This window comes from Nestor notabilis, unplaced genomic scaffold (genome assembly GCF_000696875.1).
Source record: "Nestor notabilis isolate BGI_N333 unplaced genomic scaffold, ASM69687v1 scaffold6696, whole genome shotgun sequence".
NCBI lineage: Eukaryota > Metazoa > Chordata > Aves > Psittaciformes > Psittacidae > Nestor > Nestor notabilis.
Genome location: NW_009934178.1, coordinates 7,063 through 32,792, shown reverse-complemented (window position 1 = coordinate 32,792; position 25,730 = coordinate 7,063). Strand labels below are relative to the sequence as shown.

At 38.0% G+C, this 25,730-nt stretch overlaps 1 protein-coding gene across 1 annotated transcript in view; it reads right to left on the bottom strand.

Moving 5' to 3' along the window:
* GPR64 (G protein-coupled receptor 64) overlaps window positions 1-24,453 on the bottom strand; it is a 46,429-nt gene extending 21,976 nt beyond the window's left edge. Inside the window, exons 1-9 of the mRNA XM_010017200.1 lie at window positions 24,336-24,453; window positions 17,646-18,263; window positions 7,855-7,896; window positions 6,871-6,879; window positions 6,470-6,493; window positions 4,567-4,599; window positions 3,625-3,666; window positions 1,678-1,725; window positions 406-473 (exon numbers count right to left, since the gene is read on the bottom strand). Of these exons, the coding sequence (XP_010015502.1) occupies window positions 406-473; window positions 1,678-1,725; window positions 3,625-3,666; window positions 4,567-4,599; window positions 6,470-6,493; window positions 6,871-6,879; window positions 7,855-7,896; window positions 17,646-18,263; window positions 24,336-24,453 (1,002 nt within the window). The remainder of the gene's footprint in view (window positions 1-405; window positions 474-1,677; window positions 1,726-3,624; window positions 3,667-4,566; window positions 4,600-6,469; window positions 6,494-6,870; window positions 6,880-7,854; window positions 7,897-17,645; window positions 18,264-24,335) is intronic.
* Between the last annotated feature and the right edge of the window lie 1,277 nt (window positions 24,454-25,730).

The window sequence follows — 25,730 nt, the reverse complement described above, 5'->3', positions numbered from 1 at the left end:
TCTTAAGGTCCTTTCCAATCCTAACTATTCTATGATTCCATGTTGCCTAAGTTAATATCCAAAGGAAGATCCTGTATGCATGAATGTAAATTATTAATTAGGCAGCTCCTCTCTCCAGACTTCCCACGCCTTCCCCCTCCTTTCAGTGGCTACACAGAGAATACAGGCCCTTCCTGTATGAAGTTTCCTTAGTTAAATTCTAAAATTTAGCTGCAAAGCAACTGTTCAAGAGAGAGAGGGGGCAGATCCCTCCACTGCAAACTATATTTGAAATAAAACAAAACTATACAAGCAATATCAAGAATCATGTTAAGGTACCAGTATTTTAAGCATAGACAAAAAAAAAAAAAAAACACAACAATTTCAACCTCTGTAGAATAAAGTTTTAAAAGAAAGAATACTTACTATTTCTACAGTTAGTGATGTGGTACTTTCTTCACTTGTCTGAAGTTTTACCTTCCCCACATAGAACACTAAAACCAAAAAAGTCAAGAAAATCAACACTAAACCACATGATGTAAAATTCCTTGAGAAATTAGAAATTCACTCTCTTGTGTTACAATAGAAAGGAAACAAGAGTACTTACACTAGCTTTTCTGCTCATTCACTATTTTTGCAATTGTTCTTCCGTCTCTTCACTTACTGTTGCCATAAATGAAATAGTCCGATAGCTTTCATTATTTTCTGTATATTTAGTTTTGATGATTGTCTCTAAATTCCTCCTAGCTCCCACCCCCCAAACAGAAAAACCCCATTGCATATTACTATTAATACAACTCCAACTCCCACAATGAGAATAAAATGTGTGGGTAAGGGCAAAGTGATACTCTGAAAATTATTCCCTTGGGTACTAAAGAACTTTCAGGATGCCATAATTCAAAGCATCATTCATCACTCCTTGAGAGCTGGAAAGTCCATTTTGGAGATAAAAACGGATCTCTATGGCACTTCTCTTCCTGCAGCCACACATTCAGAGAAGGCTATTGATAAAAGACCCATACAGGAATACAAACATGACATCACTCAAACCATCTAGCAGTTTATTCCATCGGTCAATAGGGAAACATGGAGTAGGGTGCAGTTACTTATTCTGCCTCTTTCTCATCTATAAAGTACTCTGCATATGGCTACTTGGCAGAAGTGACCTCATTTTCTTAAGTATTTCTCACAAAAGGCCATTTATCAGTGTTTTGGAAGGCAGCAACATGTAGCAACAGAATCTTCTTTTAATATGTTTTTGTTAACACACATAAATGGAACATCACAGCCCTTTCCACTTTGTTTGTCTTTTCTGTCACATTACACTTTTTATACACACACAGGCTTTTACAATAATTCTCCTAAACACTATTTCAACTTCTATTCCTGATACAGTTAGGCTCAATACGGCAGGCATTAGCATCCACCACAGCATACTAGTTTCTTTTTTTCTCAGGTTTGTAATTCTTATTTGCAACTGTGTATCCTTTGATAAGAAACCAAAGATAAAAAATACAATAGACTAAACATTACTTTAAAATCCCCCCCTTTTAAGTTATACAAAATCTCTCTAAATTCACAAGAAAATTTATTACAGAGCTAGCTTGTACGTAACAATTAAAAGTTAATTTTTACTAAAAATAGAAAATAGTTAGACATGGGTTTTTTAAGAAAAAAAGGAAAGAGAAAACCACTAACCTGAAAAATTACAAACGGGTGTTATGTTGCATACAATGGTTTCTCCTGCTATAGTTTTTTGGGGGACAAAAAAAATCCAATGAGTAAAAAAGTTGAATTTAAACCCAGTACTGACAAACATACATATTTACAATCATTCCAATGTTTTAAATGTAAAGGTCTTTACCTTTTAGAAATATTTCACTGTCTAGTCTTCACTTCTTTAGGTCACTTACATGACATTTTCCAAGACTTAGTATTCAGAGTGAAACATGCTGGCTTTGATTAATTAATTTTTAATAATTTTCTGTAACAGTTTTCATGGAAGACCAACATGAAAATGGTTGGTTGTGGGGTTTTTGGTAGTTTGTTTGGTTAGTTTTGGTTTTTGTTTTGTTTCGTTTTTTTTTTTTTTAATTAAAATAAAACAGAAATCACCATATCATAGAATCACAGAATCATAAATAAACTCTTCAAATATCACCATATTCAATCACTAGGTAGTATGTTACCTGCTTCTGAGGATCCTACTATGGCTACTTATGATAGAATGAAACTATAACTGTTCTACCTGATAGAATTCAAACTATGATAACAGCAAGCATGTATACCCTAATCTAGTAGAACATGTCTTTCGTTATGGCAAGCTTTTGGCTGCTCCCATATTTTTAATACTACCTACACTGCAAAGAAATAACATGGTTCCCATTAAGGGTACTGTAAATAAATGGTTCTGTTGTATAAACTCAGAACATAGGACCACAAAGATATTTACATCTGAGACAAAGCTCCTACACTTGTTCATAAAAACATAGCAGCACAACTTTCCTTACTTAAGCAGATAGATTGGCCTCCATTGACAGAAAAACCAATGCTATTTTCTCTGCTGTTACCATTAGCCAGTACCAAATGAAACAGAAATATTTAAAATTTTTTACTCTCTCTGTGGTACAAATATTTGCCTGTTACAGCTTGATGCTTCGTCAATTTCATCACTATCAACAACCAACCATCAGAGGGTACGGACTGTAAGCTGGTGGCAATAATCAAATTATTAGAAAACATTTTCAGGCAGTAGTAAGTTTGCCTTCCCTTTGGTGTTGGCAGTTGTCAGTGAAATAGTTATGAAAAATATATCAGCACTTTTTTTTTTTTAAACAATCCTTAAAGAAATAAAATGTTAATAAATAACTGAATTTGTCAAAATTGTCAACTACATAAAGAGTAACAGTTACAAAAACCCAACACAAAATCCAGGAGCGACACAAAAGTAAAAACTAACATCAGTCTTTTCTCTTTACAGAGCACCCACTGGTGTGACATCTAGTCTCACTTAGGATCTCTGCATGCCACCAAAATGCACAAAATAGCAATGTAGAGGATAAAAGATCAAAAATCACTAGTGCTTCCAACCCTCAAAGATCATCAGATAACATAACTGCAAACCTTCTGCAGGTCACATTCACGCAGTCCAATTATACTAGCCAGTATGGCTGCAAGCCAGTTTTTCTACCACTTGCACTAATTCAGTGCAAATACATTCTGATCGGTCTATCAGGCTCCTACCTGGATAATAAAAAATTAATTCAGCCTACTCCTATAGACTGGATCTGCTCTGAGAATATCGTGACTGGATTCATTCTGCTTCAATATACTAAAAGGCATGAGGATTTTCTTTTTTAAGCAAACATGGTCCCTGAGGTTGTGCTTCTTACATCTCTGTGGTAACCTGCTGCTCTGACTTACAAAAACCAGACTCTTCTGTATGTGGCCATTTAGGCAAGCACTGCAGAACTGAACCTTCTACCAGGCTGGAGATCAATACGACATAAGGCAGACTGCTAACAGAACACACCATAATACCAAGGAAAAAGATCCTTTTAAAAATATTTGGGAGCAGACTTCCTAAACACACACTTAAATTTTGAGGAGCATAAAAGAAGACAAGTGGGGATATATGAATCCTACCTGGTGTTACAGTGGAGTAATAATCAGTAACATTAAGAGCTTCTGTTAAAAAAAAAAAAAAAGTTTTAAAATTAACTTTTCACATTTTAACTTAAAAATATGATATGAAATACATGTCACAAAAGTAAGTTTCCTGCTTTCCACTTTAGACTCTGTCTTTCCAGGAGAAATGGGAAATAAAAAGCGCTGTTCAGAGTGAGATCCATCCAATCCAATGTTTATGTCCCGATATGAGCTAGTTACTCTAGGCTCCCTCTATTCAGTGGAGAAAATGATGCTTTTAACGTTGTGATTCACATTTAACCTATTGTACATGAGCATTTCAGCATAAGGTGATCACGTTCTAAAAATGTGTCTTTTCTGTCCATCAACTATGAAGAATAGCAGGATGTCTAGCTCATATACAGACATGTAGGAATTTGTATTGATATGGGATGAGCCTATTCCTTGTTTTCAAATACAAACATCGGGGAAAAAAAAGGGGCAGCAAGTTCTGATTGAGTCTTTAATGATTCTATTTGGCAAGTCATTGCAAGAACATATATAGAATCATAGAAGCAAGAGTATGTATCATGTCCCTTTAAGGAAAGGGGTGTACATTTCAGTTCTGTAAAGACTTTAAATAGCATCAGAAAGTACAGAAAACATTCTATAGATAGATACATCAAAAAACTACATACTTGCTAAACATAAATATACCCAGTTTGGGCTTTGGTAAGCAGTGTATTATTTTGAATAAAAGGGAGAGCTCAGTGTCAGTTAAATGCTATTCAAAACCCTACCCATGTAGACTTAAAATACAGATTGTAGATAAATAAAATTTTAAGATTGTGTAAGAAAATAATCTGAACTAAACAAATCACAGTTATTAGAACCCCCAACGTTTCATGAATGCAACAAACATCTCCCTTCAGACCTTACTCTCTTCATGCTATTTCTCACCTGCAGTTTGTGTAGTCTTCTCCGAAGTCATATCTGAAGAAGAAATGTAACAGTAAAAACAATTAAAAAACCTAATAAAAAACAAATTGAATAAATATCTATAAAATCTAAAGAAAAAAAAGAAAATCTAAATCTAACTAAATCTAAATAAGAGAAACATTAATAAAGTCTTGCCTGAAGGGTTAATAGGATACATGATATAAGTAATAATAGAGGATTCTGGGGGGAAAAAAAAGATAAAAGAAGTTAAAACTGTGTTAATATAATATTTTATTTCTATGATTTTTGGAAAAAAAAGATGCAAAACTTGGAATACATTATTTATCTAAGATCCATTTTAAAAACAACTGCATTGTTTGTTAAAAATGTTCACATTATTTCAATATAAGTATTTGAAATAATGCTCACATTATTTAAAAAATCTGAGTAACTGAATACAAACAGCTCGTGATGGAGTTCCTTCAGTGAAGTTCCTTTACTGGTTTCATTCTTTTGGAAGATGCAGATGAATTTGGCACACCCAATAGCGATAAGTGCTTAGCCCCAAGAATCTTTTCCTGCACAAAGTCATGAGCAGAGATGACACACTGGGTCTGGCAAACTGTATCTTGACAGTAGCCATATATATATATGAAACAGAGTAAGAATGCAAAATTTTTGAGCTACATCAAAAGAAAAAACAAAAACAAAAAGAAAATTACATCAAGACAACGGAAGAAAACTTAAATATTGCTTAGGAAGGATGCCCTTAGTAAGCATATTTTAGGTGCCAGCACAGGAATACAAGGTGGTTAGAGGACCACTTTATATCACTCCAATATGACAACTTAGTGACTTTTTTAAAACGAGTCAGAGCAACTTCATAGCAGAAGAACACTATGCTTTCCAAACTTCTGTACTAAAAGCATTGCTATCATTAGTAGGAGCAGTATTTTAAGTATAATAAATGAAATTTGGTGGGTTTGCATAAAGATAGTTATGTATCAATACAAAAAAGCAATCAAGTTCATTACATGGAAAGGGAGCTTTTCTTTCTGACAATATATATAAGAATTATATATATTACCATAGTAAATAAATATATAATAACCAAATAAGCATTTTTGGTTCTTAAGTAACAATACTGAAGACAAATTATTTTCTAAGGCACTAACAAGCAGCTTAAATATGAGGAATCTGAGTGAAAACTAAATGCTGATTTCATCTGTTTTATTTGGCTTGGTATAAACTACAACAAATATTGAATTGGCTGCAGTTGTTAAAGATTAACCATTCCCAGAAAAAGACGTATCTGCAAAAAACCAAAAGCATGTGTGTTTGTGTCTGAATTATTTCTTTTCTCCAGAGCATGATATGTCAGTAAACATTAAGCAAGAAAGCTTTCACACAGCCTTTTTTGTGTGTCTACATTTTTCATTAAAAAAAAATTGTTTTCATAGACAATGTTCATCATCTCTGGTCCCAGAAGTTATTAGAGTCTCATGTGTGCATGTGTGTGCACGCGCATGCAGTATACCACACCACATGAAATGACATATGCACATCTGGTAGAGTGGGAGGAGATGTAAGCGAGCTCTCTCACTACAGTGCTTCTCCTCTGCCATCTCTGCAAACTGTTCACTCTTCAGGTTACTGGACAACAGCCTCCTGATCAAACAACTTGCCCCTCCTTTGTCCCCAAGCATCACTGTCACAAAGCATGAGTGACCCTATAAGGTAAGCTATTTTATTATAAAGAACAATGAAGAAATTAATTTACTCTTCAAAAATAAACAATAAAAAAATCTTAAGTGTTGGAACTTATTTACATTACAACTTTTTTGCATTACCTCAGATAAAAGCAGATTTACCTCTCAGGAAGCAACAAACATTGCAGTAACCAGTAAAGTCCTGATTTTCTTACCAGAAATGGTTGTTACAGCCGATTCTCCCAAATCATCACCTTTTTTCGGGGGGGGGGGGAGGGGGGAAAGGAGAGAAAAAAACCCCAAAACATAATGAAGTTCCTAACACATACATAACCATCCTCAGCAGCCCTTCGTTATGTATCAAAAGTTTACTGCATTCACCAGAAGAGGGCAACACCTGCTTACCAGAAGAACACTTCCAGGTTGTCAAAAAAAGCAGATGTAACAAACTCTGATGAAAAAAGAAAAAATTACCACTTTTATGAATTCAAATAGAATTCATCTGAAGACGATTTCTTTTCAACAAATACTGGACTGTTTGCACTGTATAATGTTAAGAAAATAGAAATAATTACCCAAGATATGTGCCACACCGGCCTGAAAGCCATAGACCTACCCTGGGTGTCTTGCTAATTCTGGGGATGGGAATCAAGCATACATAACCAGACGGCTATAGTTGGGTACGAAGAACTCTTCTCAGACTTTGTATAATAATACTGAGACTTGGCAAATTTATCCCATACATATCTATTCTTTTTTCTATCCTTCAAAAAACAGCAATCTAAAAAGCTAATTCAAGTTTGAACCTCTGATCATGATAGCAGCCAGCCAACTATTTATATAGCAAACGCCACCCACTAAATCTTTAATGTTGTTACAAGTCAGTATTTTGATCAAAAAGAAATTAGGAAATCTGGTATCTGGTTCACAGAGCAACTTCAAAAACAGCCCTTTCAATCACTGAGTGGTATCTGACAGTGCCATTGACAAGTCAAGTCACAGCTATATATATATATAGCCTAAAGAACAGCTGGTTGCAAATATGAAACACTATTTACAAAAATATACTTAAGGTATTTCAGCTCAGCATCTTCCCTCAAAACTCAAGTTACTTGTTTATTGTATATATATTGTACACACATACTAATATATATACACTAATTATATTATAAAGCCTTTCCTGTTGTAGAAGAGGTAAGTCAGAGATACTGAAAGTCCCTGCAGAAACCCAGAATTTTTTGGTTACATATAGTTAACAAGGAGTTTCTGAAATGCTAATCACTCCATGAATCCTTGCTCAGACTATTTTACTTGCTTTAATGAAAACTAGTAATAGCTTCTTTCCAAAGGATAAATATAAATCTAATTTTTGCAATGAAAGGAGAATCAGTCATCTCAGTGACCTTATTTTCATTTTCTCTGGAAATTTTTGCATGATGAAATATACTAATAAGCCACAAGGATGATATGGATAATTCATTTGCAAATATTTGCATATTATTCACTATGAATTAAAAAGTAACAGCAGCAGCAATCATCCTATTCACTTTCTAAAATATAAGAACCATGTGGAAAAAGATTACACAGAACCCCTACATACCTGTTATATCTCTTCTGCCAGGCAGTGTAGCAGCAGTTTCAACTACAAAGGAAGAAGATTTTTTAGGAGCAGAAGTTTTTATATACATTTTTACAGATGCATATATACAAATAATTTTTTTAATGCAACCATTTTACATGTGCTCCTCACCTCAATTCAAGCTGGTGTGCAAAACTGTTCTGCATCCACTGAAAAATGTATGTCAAGTCTTTTTGAAAGCTGACTTTGAACTCTTTTGAGTTAAATTTTTTACACAGTTTATCACTTTTATCCTTATGGAAGACAAAGATTAGCCTGTGAGCCTTCCCACTGCCCTTCATCAGAAGGGCATCTTCAGAAATCCTTTCAGCACATTTGCTGGAGTGAAGATGAAGCAGACTAAATAGCAGTAATCAAAAAAAGCACAGGTACACACAACTGTGCTTTCATGCAAATATTTTTGCAAAAATTATGGAAATGCTGATGAAGTATTCAAAAAGTGAAATTTTATTAATTCAAAGAGAAACAGAGAAATGAAACAAACAAAAAGCACAGCGCAGGAGAGCCAGGTAGGACACGGATGCTTTATTCCATACATACTTACAAATTACAATAGACACACTTTGAGAACACATCTACATCATGATGTGCGTATACATTATGTAAATGCTCACATGCCCAAGAACTGTACAACCAAAGAACATTTAAACAATGAACAGGAAGATCTGGGTGTAGGAGACCTGCATGGATAAACAAGGAACTCCTCTCGAAACTCAAACATAAGCAAGAGATATACATGAGGTGGAAGCAGGGACAGGCCACTTGGGATGAATACAGGGATGTTGTCATAGTATGCAGAAATTTGATGAGGAGAGCCAAAGTCCATTTGGAATTATATCTGGCTGTCAAAGACAAGAAGAAGGGCTTCTTCAAATACATCAGTAATAAAAAGGAAAACTAGGGAAAAAGTAGGCCCACTATGGAATGCAGCAGTGACCCTGGTGACAGAGGACACAGAGAAGGCAGAGGTACTAAACGTCTTCTTTGCTTCAGTCTTCCATGCCAAGGCCAGCCCTCAGGAACCCCTGACCCAGGAGACCAGGAAGAAGATATGGAAAAAGGAAGTCTTCTTGAGAGTTAGGTTAGAGATCATTTATACAAATTTGACATCCACGAGTCCATGGGCCCTGACAGAACGCACCCACGAGTGCTGAGGAAGCTGGTGGATGTCACTGCTAGGCCACTCTTGATCATCTTTGAAAGGTCACAGCAATCAGAAGAGGTGCATGTGGATGAACGCAAATGTCACCAGTGTCTTCATAAAGGGCAAAAAGGAGGACCCTGGGAACTACAGGCCAACCAGCCTCACTTCAATCCCTGGAAAGGTGTGGAACAGCTCATCATGGAGGCTGTCTCTAAGCATGTGGAAGACAAGAAGGTGATCAGGAGTAGTCAGCATAGATTCACCAAAAGAAAATCATGCTTAAACAATCAGATTGCCTTCTATCATGGTTCAACTGGCTGGATAGATGATGGGAACAGTGGATGTTGACTACCTGGACTTCAGCAAGGCTTTTGACATTGTCTCCCATAACATCCTCATAGCCAAGCTTGCGAAGTGTGGGCTGGACAAGTGGATTGTGAGGTGGATTGAGAACTAGCTGAATGGCAGAACTCGGAGAGTTGTGATCAGTGACACAGAGTCTAACAGAAGACCTGTAACTAGTGGTATCCCCCAAGGGCCTGTACTGGGTCCAGTATTGTTTAACTTATTTATCAGTGACTTGGATGAATGGATGTAGTGCCTTCTCAGCAAGTTTGCTGACAATGCAAACTGGGAGAAGTGGCTGGTACTCCAGTACAGGAGAGGGACCTGGGGGTTCTGATGGACAACACGTGAGCCAGCAGCAAAGTGGCCTTGCAGTCAAGAAGGCCAATGGCATCCTGCGCTGCCTTAGGAAGAGCATTGCTAGCAGGTCAAGGGAGGCAATCCTCCCTCTCTACTCAGCCCTGGTGAGGTCCCACCTGGAATGCTGTGTCCAGTCCTGGGCTCCTCAGTTCTAGAGAGACATGGAGCTCCTGGAGCAAAGGGCTACTAAAATTATTAAGGGTCTGGAGCATCTCTTATAATGGCATGAATAATCAGAGGGATACTTTTTTCTGGATAGAAATCTAATCATGACTTCTCTTAGAGCACGATATCCACATGCCTGCAGTTGCTAGAAATTACCAGTAAGAATAAGATTTCTTCCCGATCAAGGTGCAAAATTAAGTTCACTAACCAAGTCTTTTATCAGAGTCACCTTTGCACACAGAAAGGGGGAAGGAGGAGATGCTGTCATACATTATTTAATTTCACTTATATTTGTCAATCCTCCTCCTTTGTTGTGTTTAAGAACTAGAAAAGAAAGTGAATAGGGCTTTATTTTTATTTATTTCCCTTACATTGTTTACTATTGCTAAGAGGAAGAAAATGCTTACGTATACGAAACCTCATTTTATTTGCTTCATGCATTTTTATTTGCAACACTGTTAGTTTAGGGTCATCAAATCAACATACCAAATATCCTATTGTAAAACACAGTACTATATACATTAGTAACACTTTTCTATATTTTCTCTAATAGGGAACATTCCAGCAATGAATAGGCAAATAACGTTATTCAGTATTATTCTTTCTTTTTGTTGGTGCAAGGGAGACAGAATAGGTCCCCACAAGAACTATTTGTTTCTGAAGAAAAAGGCAACTCCATTAAATAAGCACCAGTATCTGTTACTAACATGCATCATTAGAAACAAAAGCAGCATGCCCCTTACTGTCTTCATATCACTTTGTACTGTTCCGACACAAATAGCTTGGTAAACCAAGACTGTACAGGCAGAGGAAACTGTTCCACTGGTATAAAACCTGTTTAGCAACTCCTGCCATCGCTCCATACCACAGCTGCAAAAAGCTTACCTCAGAACAAGAATTTGCATTGTGACAACCTTCATTTCCCATATGACTTTGTATGACAATGGGAACCACTGTAGCTTTAGCAGTTCCAGTCTGGTAGGAGACTAAATACTTGAATAACAGTACTCAAGCCTAAATCCACAAAGTGACATAACTCTGAGAGATACCAGTGCCTGGCCCTGTCTACAAAACAGCCTTGTGCTTACAGCATTCTTCAGAATGACTGATCTTAACTAACAGTCTACTGGCTTTTTTAGGATGGGATGGTCTTGACATGTCCTGATGAAGCTGCTCCATCAAACAAAGCAGAATTCAAAACTCAATTCACCGAAAGGGAAAGAAAAGAAGAAGGAAGCTTTGTAACACACTGGTCAAGATGGGGTCGTTCTGGTCCCTGTACCAAACGCATCACCACTCACAGCCTGCCTTTTTATTTAGTAACTTAAGAGAGTACAGAAAAAGCCCTTAAAGTATGAACAATATACAATGTTCTATCTCCAACTGGAAGAATTAAAAATGTAATTTTCTTCTCCCTACTGCCAATCTAATTTATGCTCAGTACACGCTTTCTTAAAGTTTTTGGAAAGGCAGTACCCTTTCTGATTCACCTGTCTTCAGGCAACCTACTCTGCCAGCAACAGTTCAATTTTTCCAGGGTGGAGGAGTGAGAAATAGCTAGAACCTAGCTGCAGATAACAACATCATGAAAGAACTAACTTACTGGCAGCTGCTTCTTACTCCCCTATCTCAGTGCTGTTTTACCTAGCACTTCATGATCACCTTTAAACTTTTGCAGAAAGCATCCTTTGAGCAAGCCTGAGACAACAACTAAAGTGCTTTCTCAGGGGAAGGAGAAAAAGAGTCTGAACTGCAGCGAACTAGAGAGTCCACACGGACACCCACCCTGCCCAGTCTGTGTGGTGTGGATGGGCAGGGATGGTACAGGGAGACGGGTCATGCATGTTGACTCGTGACTCTCAGGAAACTTGGTGAGAGAACGTAAGGAGCAGTTGTTTCATAGCCAGGTCCGGACATGAAACTTCAACCAGGTCAGCTCTCACAAATAGATCGTCAGCAGAATCTGAACGGAAGAATCCCAAGGGACACCTTGGTCTCCCTGTGCTGCACTACTTGGCTGACGCCACAGAATAGCATTAGATAACCACAACTGTGTACTGCTGATAAGATCAGCTTTGACTTACGAATACAAACAACCCAGGAAATTAGTAAAAAAATCTAGATTTTCTAAACAAGATGTGATAGCAAACATGGCATTCAAAGTTTTTTCACCAAAAATTCATGTTATTCTGGCAGGGAAATTGATTTGCAGTAAAAATTCCCTCCAGAAATGACAAAGTGGAAGCTCTTCTTCCAAATAGATACATATCACTTTCTGGGGGAAAAAAAAAAAAACAAAACCAAAAAACCAACAACCAAAAACAAAACCCACCACCAAACAAACAAACAAAAACAACAACAAAAAAACCAACCAAAAAACCCCCCAAAACCCATGCAATAAATAATAATAAAAAGAACCAAAAAAACCCTCCAAATCAAACCAAAACAAGACAAGAAAACAAAACAAAACAACCCCAACCATTTTAGATCAAAAAGTCAATTCCACACTGCATTTTTAAGTCAATACAAATTCTTTTCAAAACATTCTCACAGGCAACAGTTATCAGTATGTATTACATCAGCTACCAGCACTGTGCAGCAACTACTATCCATTTGTATTCAGTGTTACCAGGAAACAACCATATGACAATACCTGGCATTAAGGCATTTCACAGGACTTGCTCATTGATAAACCTGAGTAGCCCAAACAGCAATATTTCCAAACGGTACTGTTCTAAAATTAATCGATTTACAGAAATGGACACTGAAAATAAAACATTCAACTCTCATATTCAAATTAAATCCATATTTTCTATTAAGAGATTGGATCTCTTTAATATTTGATAAACCTTTCAGCTGGATAAACATTCTGCCAAAACGAACCATCCTGTTATACAAGGCCTTAGTAACAGTAACACCTCCCCAGTTGTTCCACTGTAGACATTAGGCCATATTGACTTTTTCTGTAAGTTAAGCTAAGGCACATTGTAGAAGTTCATAGGATAAAACTAAGTGCAATCTTAATTTTATTGTTTGGTGCCTCTTGTGACACTTCATGTCTGCTCTGACTCTTAGCAGTGGCACCATGGAAGAAAGGAAGAATTATCACTGGCTATTGGACAGAAGCAAATATAAGAAAACTTTGGCCAGTTCATTTTAGTATCCTTAACAGAAAATGTAGGTGCAATATTTTTAACTCAGCTTTGATGTTACACAGGTTTTTAGGAAATAGTGTTATACATACAGTTTTTATCTGTTTGTATAAAGCTGTACGTTAGATACTGAGATGAATCAAATCACCTCTTCTCTGGCAAGCTTATTTCCAAAAAGCTACTTCCTTTGATATCACATAAGAGGGAGGCAATGAGAGCAAAGAAAGGGAAGGTCAAACATGCATTCTGTTAATAGGTAAGAAGTAGAGTGGTACATGACTCATCAAATAGGCACTCCAGAGTTAGGTATTTTTTCCCTGTCACATTTACTTCCTTTAAGAGTTTTTAGAGGTTTCTGTAGTACTGTGTCCTTAAAGGTTTAGAAAAGAAAATGGTATTGGGGCAAATATTTTATTTTGTCACCTCCAGCTTTCACCATCTGCTCAGTAAATGTAGCAATACGGCCCAAAGTTTTGTATCCAACAGACTGGGATGCAGACTGGATGAGCGGCAGCTACATTTCCACCTTTTGCCTGAGGAGGTAAAGCCTTGGGACTCCACCCTCCCTTTTGAGAAAGCTGATCCAGTCATCAGAAGTTCGCATCGCTCCAGAAACCTTTAAGAGGGATTACATGAGCCTAAATCATACCTCCTGTTGCCCACACCTGCAAACTAGTATGACAGCCCAAACTGAAGTTTTCTCTTCCTTGAGCATGCAAAGGTGAAACAGTCACACAGGGCACTAGTCACTTCCCGTTTCTCCAATCAGCATTACTGCTTTGCTTCCACAAGCCCGGAAACCCCCGCCTGCAACACCACTAACAGGCTCAGTGATAACGGGAGTGAAAAAGATACAAGGAAAAGAGGGGGCAACACCTTAATCTTGAAGGTTGGACAGAGCAGTTTAGACAAATCTAAAATGCCACAGCATTAATACTGAATTGTATTTCTAAAAAGAAAAAAAAAATAAACAAACAAAAAAAGCAACAAAAAGCAACAGGCACCAGACTTCTGCTAGAAGTTAAGGCATCTGTACCACAAACAAGATGACAGTGCTTTACTGTCAGTGATACTATTTACAGTTAGGCCATCAATAATTTGGTTTATTTATTTCTTGAAATTTGTAGAAGATATCCCTTCATCTCTGTGCTCCTTTGCATAAATACACAGTGTAACAGTTTGAATATTTATATTCGGATTAAGAATGTTACTGTTTAATGTGTAACTGAAATGATTAATGTTTAAACAGTACGTTTCTTCCAGCCGTCAAGTTATTTTTAAAGACAACTTGCAAATATCCCAGGTAAAAATGACAACTAGTGCTCACAGATGACTAAAATAACTTTGCAGGCATTTAGCATTATAAGCTCATCTATCTTCTGGTGGATTTGTATTCTGTTAAATCACCCAGAGCTTTTTTAGTGCACTTTTTCCCTTGAATTATGCAGAAACAATAGTAATATAATGAAAGTATGCTAAATAGAATAGTATAGCCAAATAGAAATCATTCATCGAGGAACATGATAGAGATTTTCCAAAGTCGGCATTTGGATCAGAGAACACATCTTTCTTCACTTACACATTTTTAAATACCAGAAGATCTTTAAAGTGAGATGTGTTCAATCTGTGGCACTCTTTCTCCATATCACAGCTGTTACGCTATTTCTCATTCTCAGAAAAAGAGGAATTATCAAAGGAACCTGAGGAATTTAAGCAGGTTAGTGACGCACAATGTGTGTGGGCCTCCTCCCCTCTTTAGCCCTACCTGCAGTATTTACACCTGCTCAGCATGTAATGGCTGCACCAAGCAGAGGAGAACCAGAAGACTGTGTTACTGAAAGAAGCAGAGTTGCATCTTCAACTCAGACCAGAAAGTTTGCTACTGCTAAGTTCCATTAGTCCAAGAAATGTGATCAGCCCTCATCACAAATGGGGAAGTAGTAATTTATGTCCTTTCTTGCAGATCTTCAGACACAGAAGTTACAAAACTACTGCAAAGGTAATACCATCCACTTCTGGGGAGTCAGATACTTGGTTAAAGTTGAGCATGACATTAAGTGCTAAGCATATGTGTAAATCTTACCAGAATTGAGATTCTGGTCCTTATCAGATCTTGCATGGTTAAGAAAAAACTAAATACATTTTTGGTAATCTGAAGAAATATTATAAAAATAAATAATAAAACCAGAAGAATCTGAAAAGTCAACTAAAAGAAAGGTGGGAAAAAGAGGTAAGGAAACATAAACTAACAATGTGGTGTTAAGTCAACCTAAATTTCTTAATGGAGTGCATTGCTGCCTGTGCAACACCAATTAGCTATTGGCTTACAATCACAAAGATTTTGGGTGGTTAAGCAAAGGAGAAATCACAGAAATCATGGTAAACTTTGACTAAATATTTTACGAACTCTTGTTTTATGAAGGCACAAAATGCCAACCAGGTCATAAAAAAAAATTTTGAAACTTATCCTCCAGCACAATTACAGCTGTAATAAACCACTTCCTTTTCACCTTTTAGTCCTACACAGGAGGCATAGCTTTTCCCACGCTTTAGCCCTTTGCCAATTATGTTCTTTATAGATGCAAAATCAGATCTTCTTGAAGACTTACTACTCAAAGTCCTTCTGTTTTAACAAATAGAGAAGCCTCCAAAATCAGGTAATTTTTACACAGGTGTGCAGAGGAACTTACAGAAAGAAGTCAGAATGTAAAACTAGTAGAACTATCAATTAAAATTGCCACACACTGACTATTACATGCTCCTACTGTCAATGCTTTGGTTTTGTTTAACTGGTGAACTGATATTTGCCAAATATATGCATTTCATGGGCTGATTTGGAGGGGGACAGCAATCAGCTAAAGTAGGCAAATAAAATGTTACAAAAAAATCAAGTGAACTTTTCTTCAAAAAGCTGTTTTTCTTCCAAGTTATCTAGAGGAGATAACATATTTGGCAGTAGAGATGGCTTCTGTACTGAAACAAACCTCTATCAGCATAATTAAAGTTCAATTTGAGCTTTGGAAACCATGCATCTTACACACTCTACTACTAGGGAGCTCTTGCAGATAGACAAAGGATTCCACAAGCCCTTAAATCACTAATTTTAAGATCATAAATCAGTTGGGGCCGGAGTTGGGCACTGCCTAACCAAGCTGTCACGTGGTGATCAAGGATACTCTATATTCAGGGCAGAAAGGGCTAGAATGGAAAACAAGAAGGCTGTCCTTTCTATGCCCAGTGAAAGATAACCAGATTCACCACTCTGACTAATATATACCCCACTATCCAGACAGATGTCTCTCAGACTTTCTTTGTACCAAACTTTTGTCTGGTAGCCAGAATGTTCTCCTTTTCAGCCCTAGGACTGTGTTCCTTCAAACACAGTCATACATGAAGAAAGACATCCTTTCTCCAGCTCCTTTCCCAAATCACACAACCCTGGAGAGACTGTGTGCTCCCAATTAAAGCATCGGGCCAGCAAAGGCATTTCATTCACTATGACCTAGTGTTAGAGGCATTCCCCATGAGTCCTGGTTTGTTAGGCAGATTTCTTTCTCTTCCAGAAAAACCTTATTTTAATAAGGTAACCTCATTTTAATGCCCCTACGAAGACACTTTTAATCTACCTGGTCAGGCAGTGATTCTAACATTACATAGCTAAAAGATATTTTTTAGTTTGCACAAAAGAGATGGGTACAATTTTTAAAGATAAAAGTGATGAGAACTAAGATTGGCACTACAGTTTAATTGAAGCATCTATGGTATATAAGAATTTTAGGAACCAATTATGCTAGTCACCTTAAAATCTCTGAAGGTCTTCATGGGTAATACCATTTACTGTGGTTGAATAAACTTGAAACAAACTTGGGTGGGATCAAATTTGTCTTCCTTGTCAACAGATATGATAGGGAAAGCTAGAAAGAAGATCATTCTATTGCTTCAGCTCAATTTCTCAGAAAATCTTGGTTTGGTTTAAAGATTTTTATGGTTCTTTTTAGGGCAGAGAATAATTTTGAGCAATGCGTGAGAAACCATTTGGCCATTTTAATAAAGGAAGACATTACTGATACAGAAACAAGAAGAAATCAGAGCTTACAGTAATCTTTACAGATGTAGACCATACCAGCTAAAGATGGTGTATGAGCCAGTGAAGCAATGAAGAGTTGCATTTCTTGAAGTTCTGGCTCAGCGAAAGTGCAGAATGAGGACCACCAAAGCTTTCCTCTATATTTATTCCCTGAACAGAAGGTGTGTAAATTAAATATTGTAAGACGACATTGACAGAAGGCCCTAATACTCCAAGGAGTTTTGGTTGGCTGCATTGTGCTCTCATTACCATTACATGGACAGTAGACAGACACAAAAGCTGCAGCAAGTGGAAAGTGTTTGAAGGACTGCTGCTATACTTTAGACATTTGGATAAAAGCCGGCAAAAGCTGAAGATCCTCACATGATCTCGTTAAGCATTTAGCTAGAAATTACTAATAGCAAAAAATTTGTAAAACCTGGAAGACAAATGTTAAACACATTCAGATCAACTTTTGACAAAAATACGATTTTAAAAACAGAGGTGCACTGGTACTTACCACATGGCAAAGAGTTATCTTCTTCTACTGTCCTATTATAGACCCAATCCTCCTTTCTCCAGCGTATAACGCCGCTGTCTTCGCAGTCCAGAGATTTCTTTATATTTGCTCGATCCCACATTCTGAACATGTACAGCTCCCCAGCCACACCCAGGTTAGGTGACATAGCTGCGCCTGGCACCTTTGAACAGCCAAGTAAGAACTGCCCTTTTCCAGGGAAATTAAATTTCCCAGTTAGTTTTTTGTTTTCTTTTTTTGTTCCATTTATGAATAACTTCATCTCCTCATCTTCACTTTTCCACTGGATACATACTTGGTTCCAAGTGTTTTCATGAAGTTCTACTGTTGTATTTATTTCATTTCCAAACAACCATATCCTCAATTTACCATGATCTCCTGTAAGTCCAAGATCATACTTATCTGCAGAGAGATTGGTGTGAGGTGTTTCTTGACTGTATACATATGCTGTCCAGGGACTATTTGAGGAATACAGTTTGAGGTGCACACAGACAAGGAATTCTTTCAAGGGACGCAGAGAAATTCTTGGTGACATAATCCAAGGATCTTCACATGCAGTCTTAAAGACAGCTTTATGTCGTCCTAGGAAATCTTCCTGATCTAAACAAAGAAAAGGTGATTTGTAAAATGATTTATTTCTAAAAAGGATCTTCTACATGAATGTTACTCTTCCGTATAGCACTTTGCTAGGCATTTTACATAGGAGTTTTCAAAACCATTTCCATGGTTTCTAACACATCAATAACCCTTGTGTCTTTGCTACCACACAGATCTCCATCCTACCTCGAGAAGATGGCAGACTGAATGACCTTGCTAGCACACCATCCCTCAAATATTGGCATGCTGCCCCCAGGCTTATCTCTAGTGAGCCTGGCCTTATTCCTTTCCCCCTTCAAATCTAGTTTAAAGCTCTTTTAAGGAGCCCTGCCAACTCCTGTGCAAAGATCCTTTTCCCCCTTTGAGACAGGTGTACCCCATCTGTTGCCAGCAGGCCTGGTGTCATGTAAACCAACCCATGAACAAAAAGAAAATATCTACGGCAGCGCACAGATGACAAGTGGCAGGCAAAACGAGAATCACAGATCCTGGTTCCTGTTCCCAGGACTGCATGGGTATTTTGCATCTAATAGATCCTGGATAAAATACAGAAACAGTGCTAGAAGGGAAATAGCCGTTCTGCCTTCTCATGTCCCAGCCTTCCATTCTCCTTCTCTGAACAACATCATGCATTTTTAAAAAAGGAAAAAAGGAAGACCCAGGGAAATAGGTCATTCCCTTGCCCGGCAAGATCATGGAGCAGATCCTTCTGGAAACTCTCCTAAGGCACATGGAAAATAAGGAGGTGATTGGTGACAGCCAACATGGCTTCACTAAGGGCAAATTGTGCCTGACAAATTTGGTGGTCTTCTATGACAGGGTTACAGTGCTGGTGGATATAGGAAGAGTGACTGGCATTATCTACTTGGACTTGTGCAAAGCATTTGACACTGTCCCACATGACATCCTTATATCTAAACTGCAGCAGCACGGATTTGATAGATAGATGGCTCTGGATAAGGAGTTAGCTGGATGGCTGCACTCAAAGAATTGTAGTCAATAGCTTGATGTCCAAGTGGAGATCAGTGACAAGTGGCGTTCCTCAGGGGTCGGTATTGGAACTGGTGCTGTTTAACATCTTTGTCTGCAACACCGACAGTGGGATTGAGTGTACCCTCAGCATGTTTGCTGACAACACCAAGCTGTGTACTGTGGTCAACACACTGGAGGGAAGGATAAGGAGTTAGGTGTATGGCTGCACTCAAATAATTGTAGTCAATAGCTTGATGTCCAAGTGGAGATCAGTGACAAGTGGCGTTCCTCAGGGGTCGGTATTGGAACTGGTGCTGTTTAACATCTTTGTCTGCAACACCGACAGTGGGATTGAGTGTACCCTCAGCATGTTTGCTGACAACACCAAGCTGTGTACTGTGGTCAACACACTGGAGGGAAGGAATGCCATCCAGAGCAGCTTTGACAGGCTTGAGAGGTGGCCCTGTGCAAACCTGGACCTTCAACAAGGCCCAGCACAAGGTCCTGCACCTGGGCGAGGGCAAGCCCAAGCACAGAGACTGGATTGAAAGCAGCCCTAAGGAGAAGGACTTGGGGTGTTGGTTGATGAGAAGCTCAATGTGACCCAGCAACGTGCACTTGCAGCCCAGAAAGCCAATCACGCCACAGGCTGCACCAAAATGAGTGTGGCCAGAAGGTCAAGGGATTCTGCCCCTCTGCTCCACTCTCGTGTGACCCCACCTGGAGTACTGTGTTCAGCTCTGGAGTCCTCAACACAAGAGGGACATGGACCTGCTGGAGCAAGTCCAGAGGGCCATGAAGATGGCCAGCGCACCTCTCCTAAGAAGACAAGCTGATAGAACCCAATCTAAGAAAAACTCCTACAGGGCTTGTCAGCCTGGAGAAGAGAAAGCTCCATAGACACCTTATAGCAACCTCCCAGTCTAACAGGGCCTACAAGAATCTGGAGAGAGACTTAGAAAGGCAAGTAGGGATAGGAAAAGGGATAACAGCTTTACAATGAAAGAGGGTAGATTTAAATTAGGTGTAAGGAAGTTCTTTACTATGAGGGTAGTGAGGCACCGGAATAAATTCCCAGAGAAGCTGTGGCTGCCCCATCCCTGGCAGTGTTCGAGGCCAGGTTGGACAGAGGGGCTTTGAGCAACCTGCTCTAGTGGAAGGTGTCCCTGCCCGTGGCAGGGGATTGGAACTGGCTGATCTTTAAGGTCCCTTCTAACCCAAATTATTCTACGATTCTGTGATTTTTTTTTTTTCAGCCCCGAGATTCTTAAATCCTGTGCTGCATACCAGCAGAGTTTCAGCAAGAAAGATAGAAAATAGCCACATTCTAGAAGAGAACAAGTTTAAGTAACTTTCAGAAAATGTGTTTTGGTGTATTTTGAATTTAATCCTATCCAGCTCTCATTCCCTGTTCTCTCCCAGGACATCTACTTGCAGAGACATCTGGTCTATCAATCGCTAACCTACTGAGGCATTGAGATGACAGCAATTCGGAATTCAACGGTGAGAGTAAATAGAATTTTAGGTGTCAACAGTAAATTTGCTGTTGAAAACAAGGTTTCAGGCTCTGTCAATACTGGTAAAATAACTGGTGCCAGAGAATGCCCCAAACATTAGAACTTGATCATACCTGTTAAGTTTTGGTAGGTCCTCATTTCCCCCACTGTCCCACTGCAGGAAAGTACAGGCTTTTGTGGCTGTAAACGTAAACCCTTGGGAGCTGACTTATTTTGTGGAAAAATGCACATTCCAACAACATAATCATTATCATGATTGCTTGCTTTATAGTGCACTCATCAGCAACAAAATCTAAGAAAAACTACTATGGTGCATGAAATATAAGTACAGAAAAATGAAACAGCTTGATAGATGCTCAGATTATACAAGAGAACACATTACTAACACCTTCAGGAGGCATTTATTTATCAATATATGCGAAGCTTTTATATACGCTCCAGAGGAGGTAGATGATCAGTCAGGGTTGGGTAACAGGAAAAGATCAGTCAATATAGGGGAAAAGCTCTTCCATTAGCTCCTCTCTGAAAGACAAATTTCCAGGCACTTGGATCAGTTTATGGTGTTGGGTTTTTTTTCCAAGGTGGGTTACAGTCATAGTCCTAGTTAGCTTTCAAGGTCACAGCTAGCTCTTCTGTGATATTTGCAACCCAGCAGAGCACCAGCTTTCATCAGGCCAATTCTGACTCATCTGTCTCTTGACCAGAGCACTTTCAAATTTCTTTTTCAATAGCAACAAATTAAATCAGGAGGTTCCTAACTTCCAAGTGCAGCTTAATAGGTACGAGCTACCAGAAAAAGTTTGAAACATAAAATACATCAATCCAGTTTAATGGAAAGTCATTAATAACTATACTTGTTGCATACTATAGCTTTAACTCTCTGTGACGCTAATTAGCAGAAACCTGTAGGCATCTTACACAACCTTGAATCATTCCTGAAGCTCAACATACATCACGAAAGTGCCATAGAAGGCTATAGACCAAACAAAAAAACTCTCAGGGTACAGGCTAAATTTGGTGAAAATCCTAACTAGCAGACAGCATATTTTGAATTGTGAGGTAATATTTAGCATGGGTTTATGGCAATGGACAAGAAAAATATACTTAACCCAACAGCAAGCAGTAGAACTACTTCCCCCATGCCCTAACCCTACAGCATGAATTCACTCATTCAGTATGAATGACTGCATGACTCATATACCCTCCAAAATTCCTGTAAGCAGTCGAGCATGCAGGGATGGCCAAAGTGGTTAAGGAAGTTTCCTGACATAGCTTCAAAACTTAAGTCACTGTTAACTATCCAGATCAGAAGATTGTAAATCCATTCCAGAGCAAAAATGTTAATCAAGACTTGAGGTATCAGCAGACTTGATTTTGGAAGTGAGTGAGTTCTAAGAGAGGCTTGATTTCATGTTAAACATTAAAATGTTCTATGATTGATTAAAAACAGTGCTTATGTGCCATAAGTGAATCAACTAAATGGCTGCAAAATCCTATTACATTCTTTAGGGGAGCCGACACTATGAAGTTGTCAAGAAGTCAGAATGGACATAAACTTGCAGGTGAAAACAGTTTTACAGCAGGTAACCAACAAAAATAATGGAAAATGAAAGCAATCCTGCTGATGATTCTCCTAGTCGGCTTCGTATCACTCAAAAAGACTACTGTCGATCAGTATGCAAGGCCTAACAAACTAATTTAAACTAACAAAATTTTATTTAGAGAGATCTACCCTTCTGGAAACTAGAAAGTTTGGTCTGCTTTGCTCTAAATAGTTAAAACACAGAAAGTGCCAAAAAGGGGTGCCAAAGTTAGTAGAATAGATACAAGCACTACTCGAATTGTTACAAGAAAGGCTTGGAAAATTTTATATGGTTTGCCTACCCAAAGAATGCTGGAAAGCACAAAGGAAATCATAACCATGGAACAGGGAAATGCATTTTCTGACTAAGTGGAACACATGCAGTACAGCATTGAATTAGTCTGAAATTAATTATCATCACCATCTTGAGTAAGTCTGTTTGATATGTGGGTGGATGCAATGTTAGTAGGAGATGACATTACTTTAAAGCTTTTGGAAGTTCTGTTAATCATCGCTTATTTTCTCTCATAATGGTAGCTGTGGTCCGAGACCCACCCCTGACCACAAAACCAAGGAGCTACAACTGGCTGTGCTCTGACAACAGTTACTTCTTTTGGATCCCAACAACACAAACCACACTCAGAAACCTAGCCATGTTTATCACCACAGACCAGAAAGGTAGCATAGTAGAAGAAATGCTCAAAACATGCTCCAAAACATCTTCCATAGGAAAAATAAGAAAAAAAAATAAAAAATAAAAAATCACAATTATCTAGTGTCCTAAATATCAGAAAGAATATAGACAGTTCCTCTTTCTTTGTATTTCCTGGAGTACACAAACAGACTTTTGCACCTTAGATGAGGAGAGAACATCCAACCATCTGCTGAGCAGCCCTGCCCTTTTTACTATTCAAAGCACACAAAGTTAAACCTCACCATCATAGTAACTGGTTTGTCACCTGAATCTCAACCTGTGTCTCACTAAAAGCTTTACTGTATGAAAATTACTACATTTGGAGATCTAGAATCAGAATTAATCTAGTCTGTAAATGTATGAAATTTCATTGCTGGTACAATGTCATTAAGCAGGCATACTTACCAAGCATATTTAAACTGCAAGAAACTCTGACCTCCTTAGACAAGACAACATGCCAAGACACAGGAAGCAGTTTCATCCATTAAGTACATGGAAAAAAACACCTCTAGATTTTTTAATATTCCATGCACATTACTAACATGATGAATGTATTACACACCATTGATATAAGGAATTTTACAAATGACAAGCACAGCTGTAAATTGTAAATGTAAATTGTAAATCTGTATCAGTTGAGGTCCTGAGTGGTAACAGACTTGTATCTGCCAGGTTACAGAACAGCCATGAATAAAACACAAATTGCTTATTCTTCTGTACCTCATACAAAATCATCACCATGTCAGTTAACCAATTTGTACAAGAACCCTGAGAATTTATTTTTAATTTACTGTTATATAAAGAGCATAGACTGTCAAAATCAAATACATCATTTGTGTTACATGTTTTGGGTCTTTCTATCCTTTCCCTAGCCATATTCAGAACAACCAAGAGCAATGCAGGAGATGTTCTGTGCTCATACACGGACTAAGTGGAGTAAAGCTCAAAGGATCTTGTGGTGTTTTTGTAAGAACAGTGTGAAAGACTTAACAACACGTTGCGAAAATAGTAACACTTCTAGTTCAAAAATAGTTAGAAAGTAATTTTCCTTGTTATTACGTATTGGGTTTACATCCTGTCCTCATCCATAGCCAAAAAGAAGTTACCACTAATGACTTTTTATCAAAACAAATACTCTAAACATAGGGTTTGTATATCCAAAGTGCTGAGCACAAACTGGTTTACTGCTTGTTAATTGCAGTTTTTCCTCTTCATTTCAAGGGGGCAGAAACTTGCCTGTTCCATTCATCAAGTCTAATGCTATTTATTTGGAATACCAACACTAGATAAATGAGGAAAGAATGTCTTACCTTTGCCTGCTGTAGCCAGGAACAAATGAAGTAAAAGGATTGCTAAAACAATCCTGAATCTCAAGAAAATGTCCTGTATTCTGCGAATGCAGCAGTGCTCTTTCTCCCAGGCAGCCATCCTAAAAGAAAAAAAAAACCAAAACACTGTGACTAAAAAAGTGCAGGTGTACAGATATTATGATAAATTGTTTCCAACCCAAGAGTGCAAATCTTTCCAGCCCTCTTACACTATTGGGTATATAGCATACAGAAATGCACAGATACTTTGTATATTGCCAAGTTGCTGAGAAAGAAAAAGCTGTTTGCTGAAAGGAAAAAACAAAACAAAAAAAACCCACTCAAGCTTGAATTCTCCAAAGACTCACAAATACAGCAGAGCACAAATCAGGCTTCCAACGTTTGAAAAACAAACAAACAAGCAGCAACAACAACAACAACAACAAAAAAAAAAAAAAAAAAGAAAAAAGCCACACACAGGAGAAATTAAAACAAAACCAACCAAAAGCAGCCAGAGAGCAAGCTTGGAGATCTTATCCAAAAGCTTTGACAATCTCAGTAAGTATATAGAAAGCATCTCTTCAGTCCCCTACCCAGCAGGTTCTATCGCCTGACATTTTAATAGCAGCACTGTGAACTCCTAAGGAAGAAGCAAGAGTTTGATTCCCAATCCTCAACTCATTCTCAAGGCAAGAAGCAAAAAAACGAGAAAAAAGTCACTGTGGGCAGCAAGTTCATGGACAGTATAATGAAGACCTGGTTTGTTCACATTTCTTCCTACTGATGGATACCTAATGAGAGTAATAGGACATGGTGGTGGAAAAAACATGCCTCCTACTATAAAAGATAAAATTCTACGAAATTGTACACTTTATTAAAAGAAATCTTTTCCAAAAGAGTACATATTTTGATTTTATATGCTAAAAGAAATGTTACGTGAAATATGCTTTTTGCATGCATTATTTCTTAAACAATAACTTTCAGAGATACACAGTCAAAAGTGATTCTCTAATTGGTTCTTGAAACAAATGCAAAGCAATAAACTTTATGTATTGTTTATCGGATTTATGGTACATAGAAGCATTCTGCATGACACCAGAAGTTTAACTTTAGCATCATGTTTGATGCATATGAATGTATATGTTACCATTCATACTGCTTGCAAATTTTACTGTATTTTTGTACATGCTGTACCAGGCTATAATAGGTTCCCTTCTTTTCAGGGACTCTAAATTGTGAACTCTTTCAGGATATGTCACCAGTGTATGCACAGCTGGAAAACAGTCCAGGTTTTTCACACATCACTTTGAGTGGAGCTGTACCATGCAGTCCCCCTCGAGGATGGTTACAGAGGCACAGACGCTTTCTGCCTTCCAGTTGTGTTTGTAAAACAAGCCC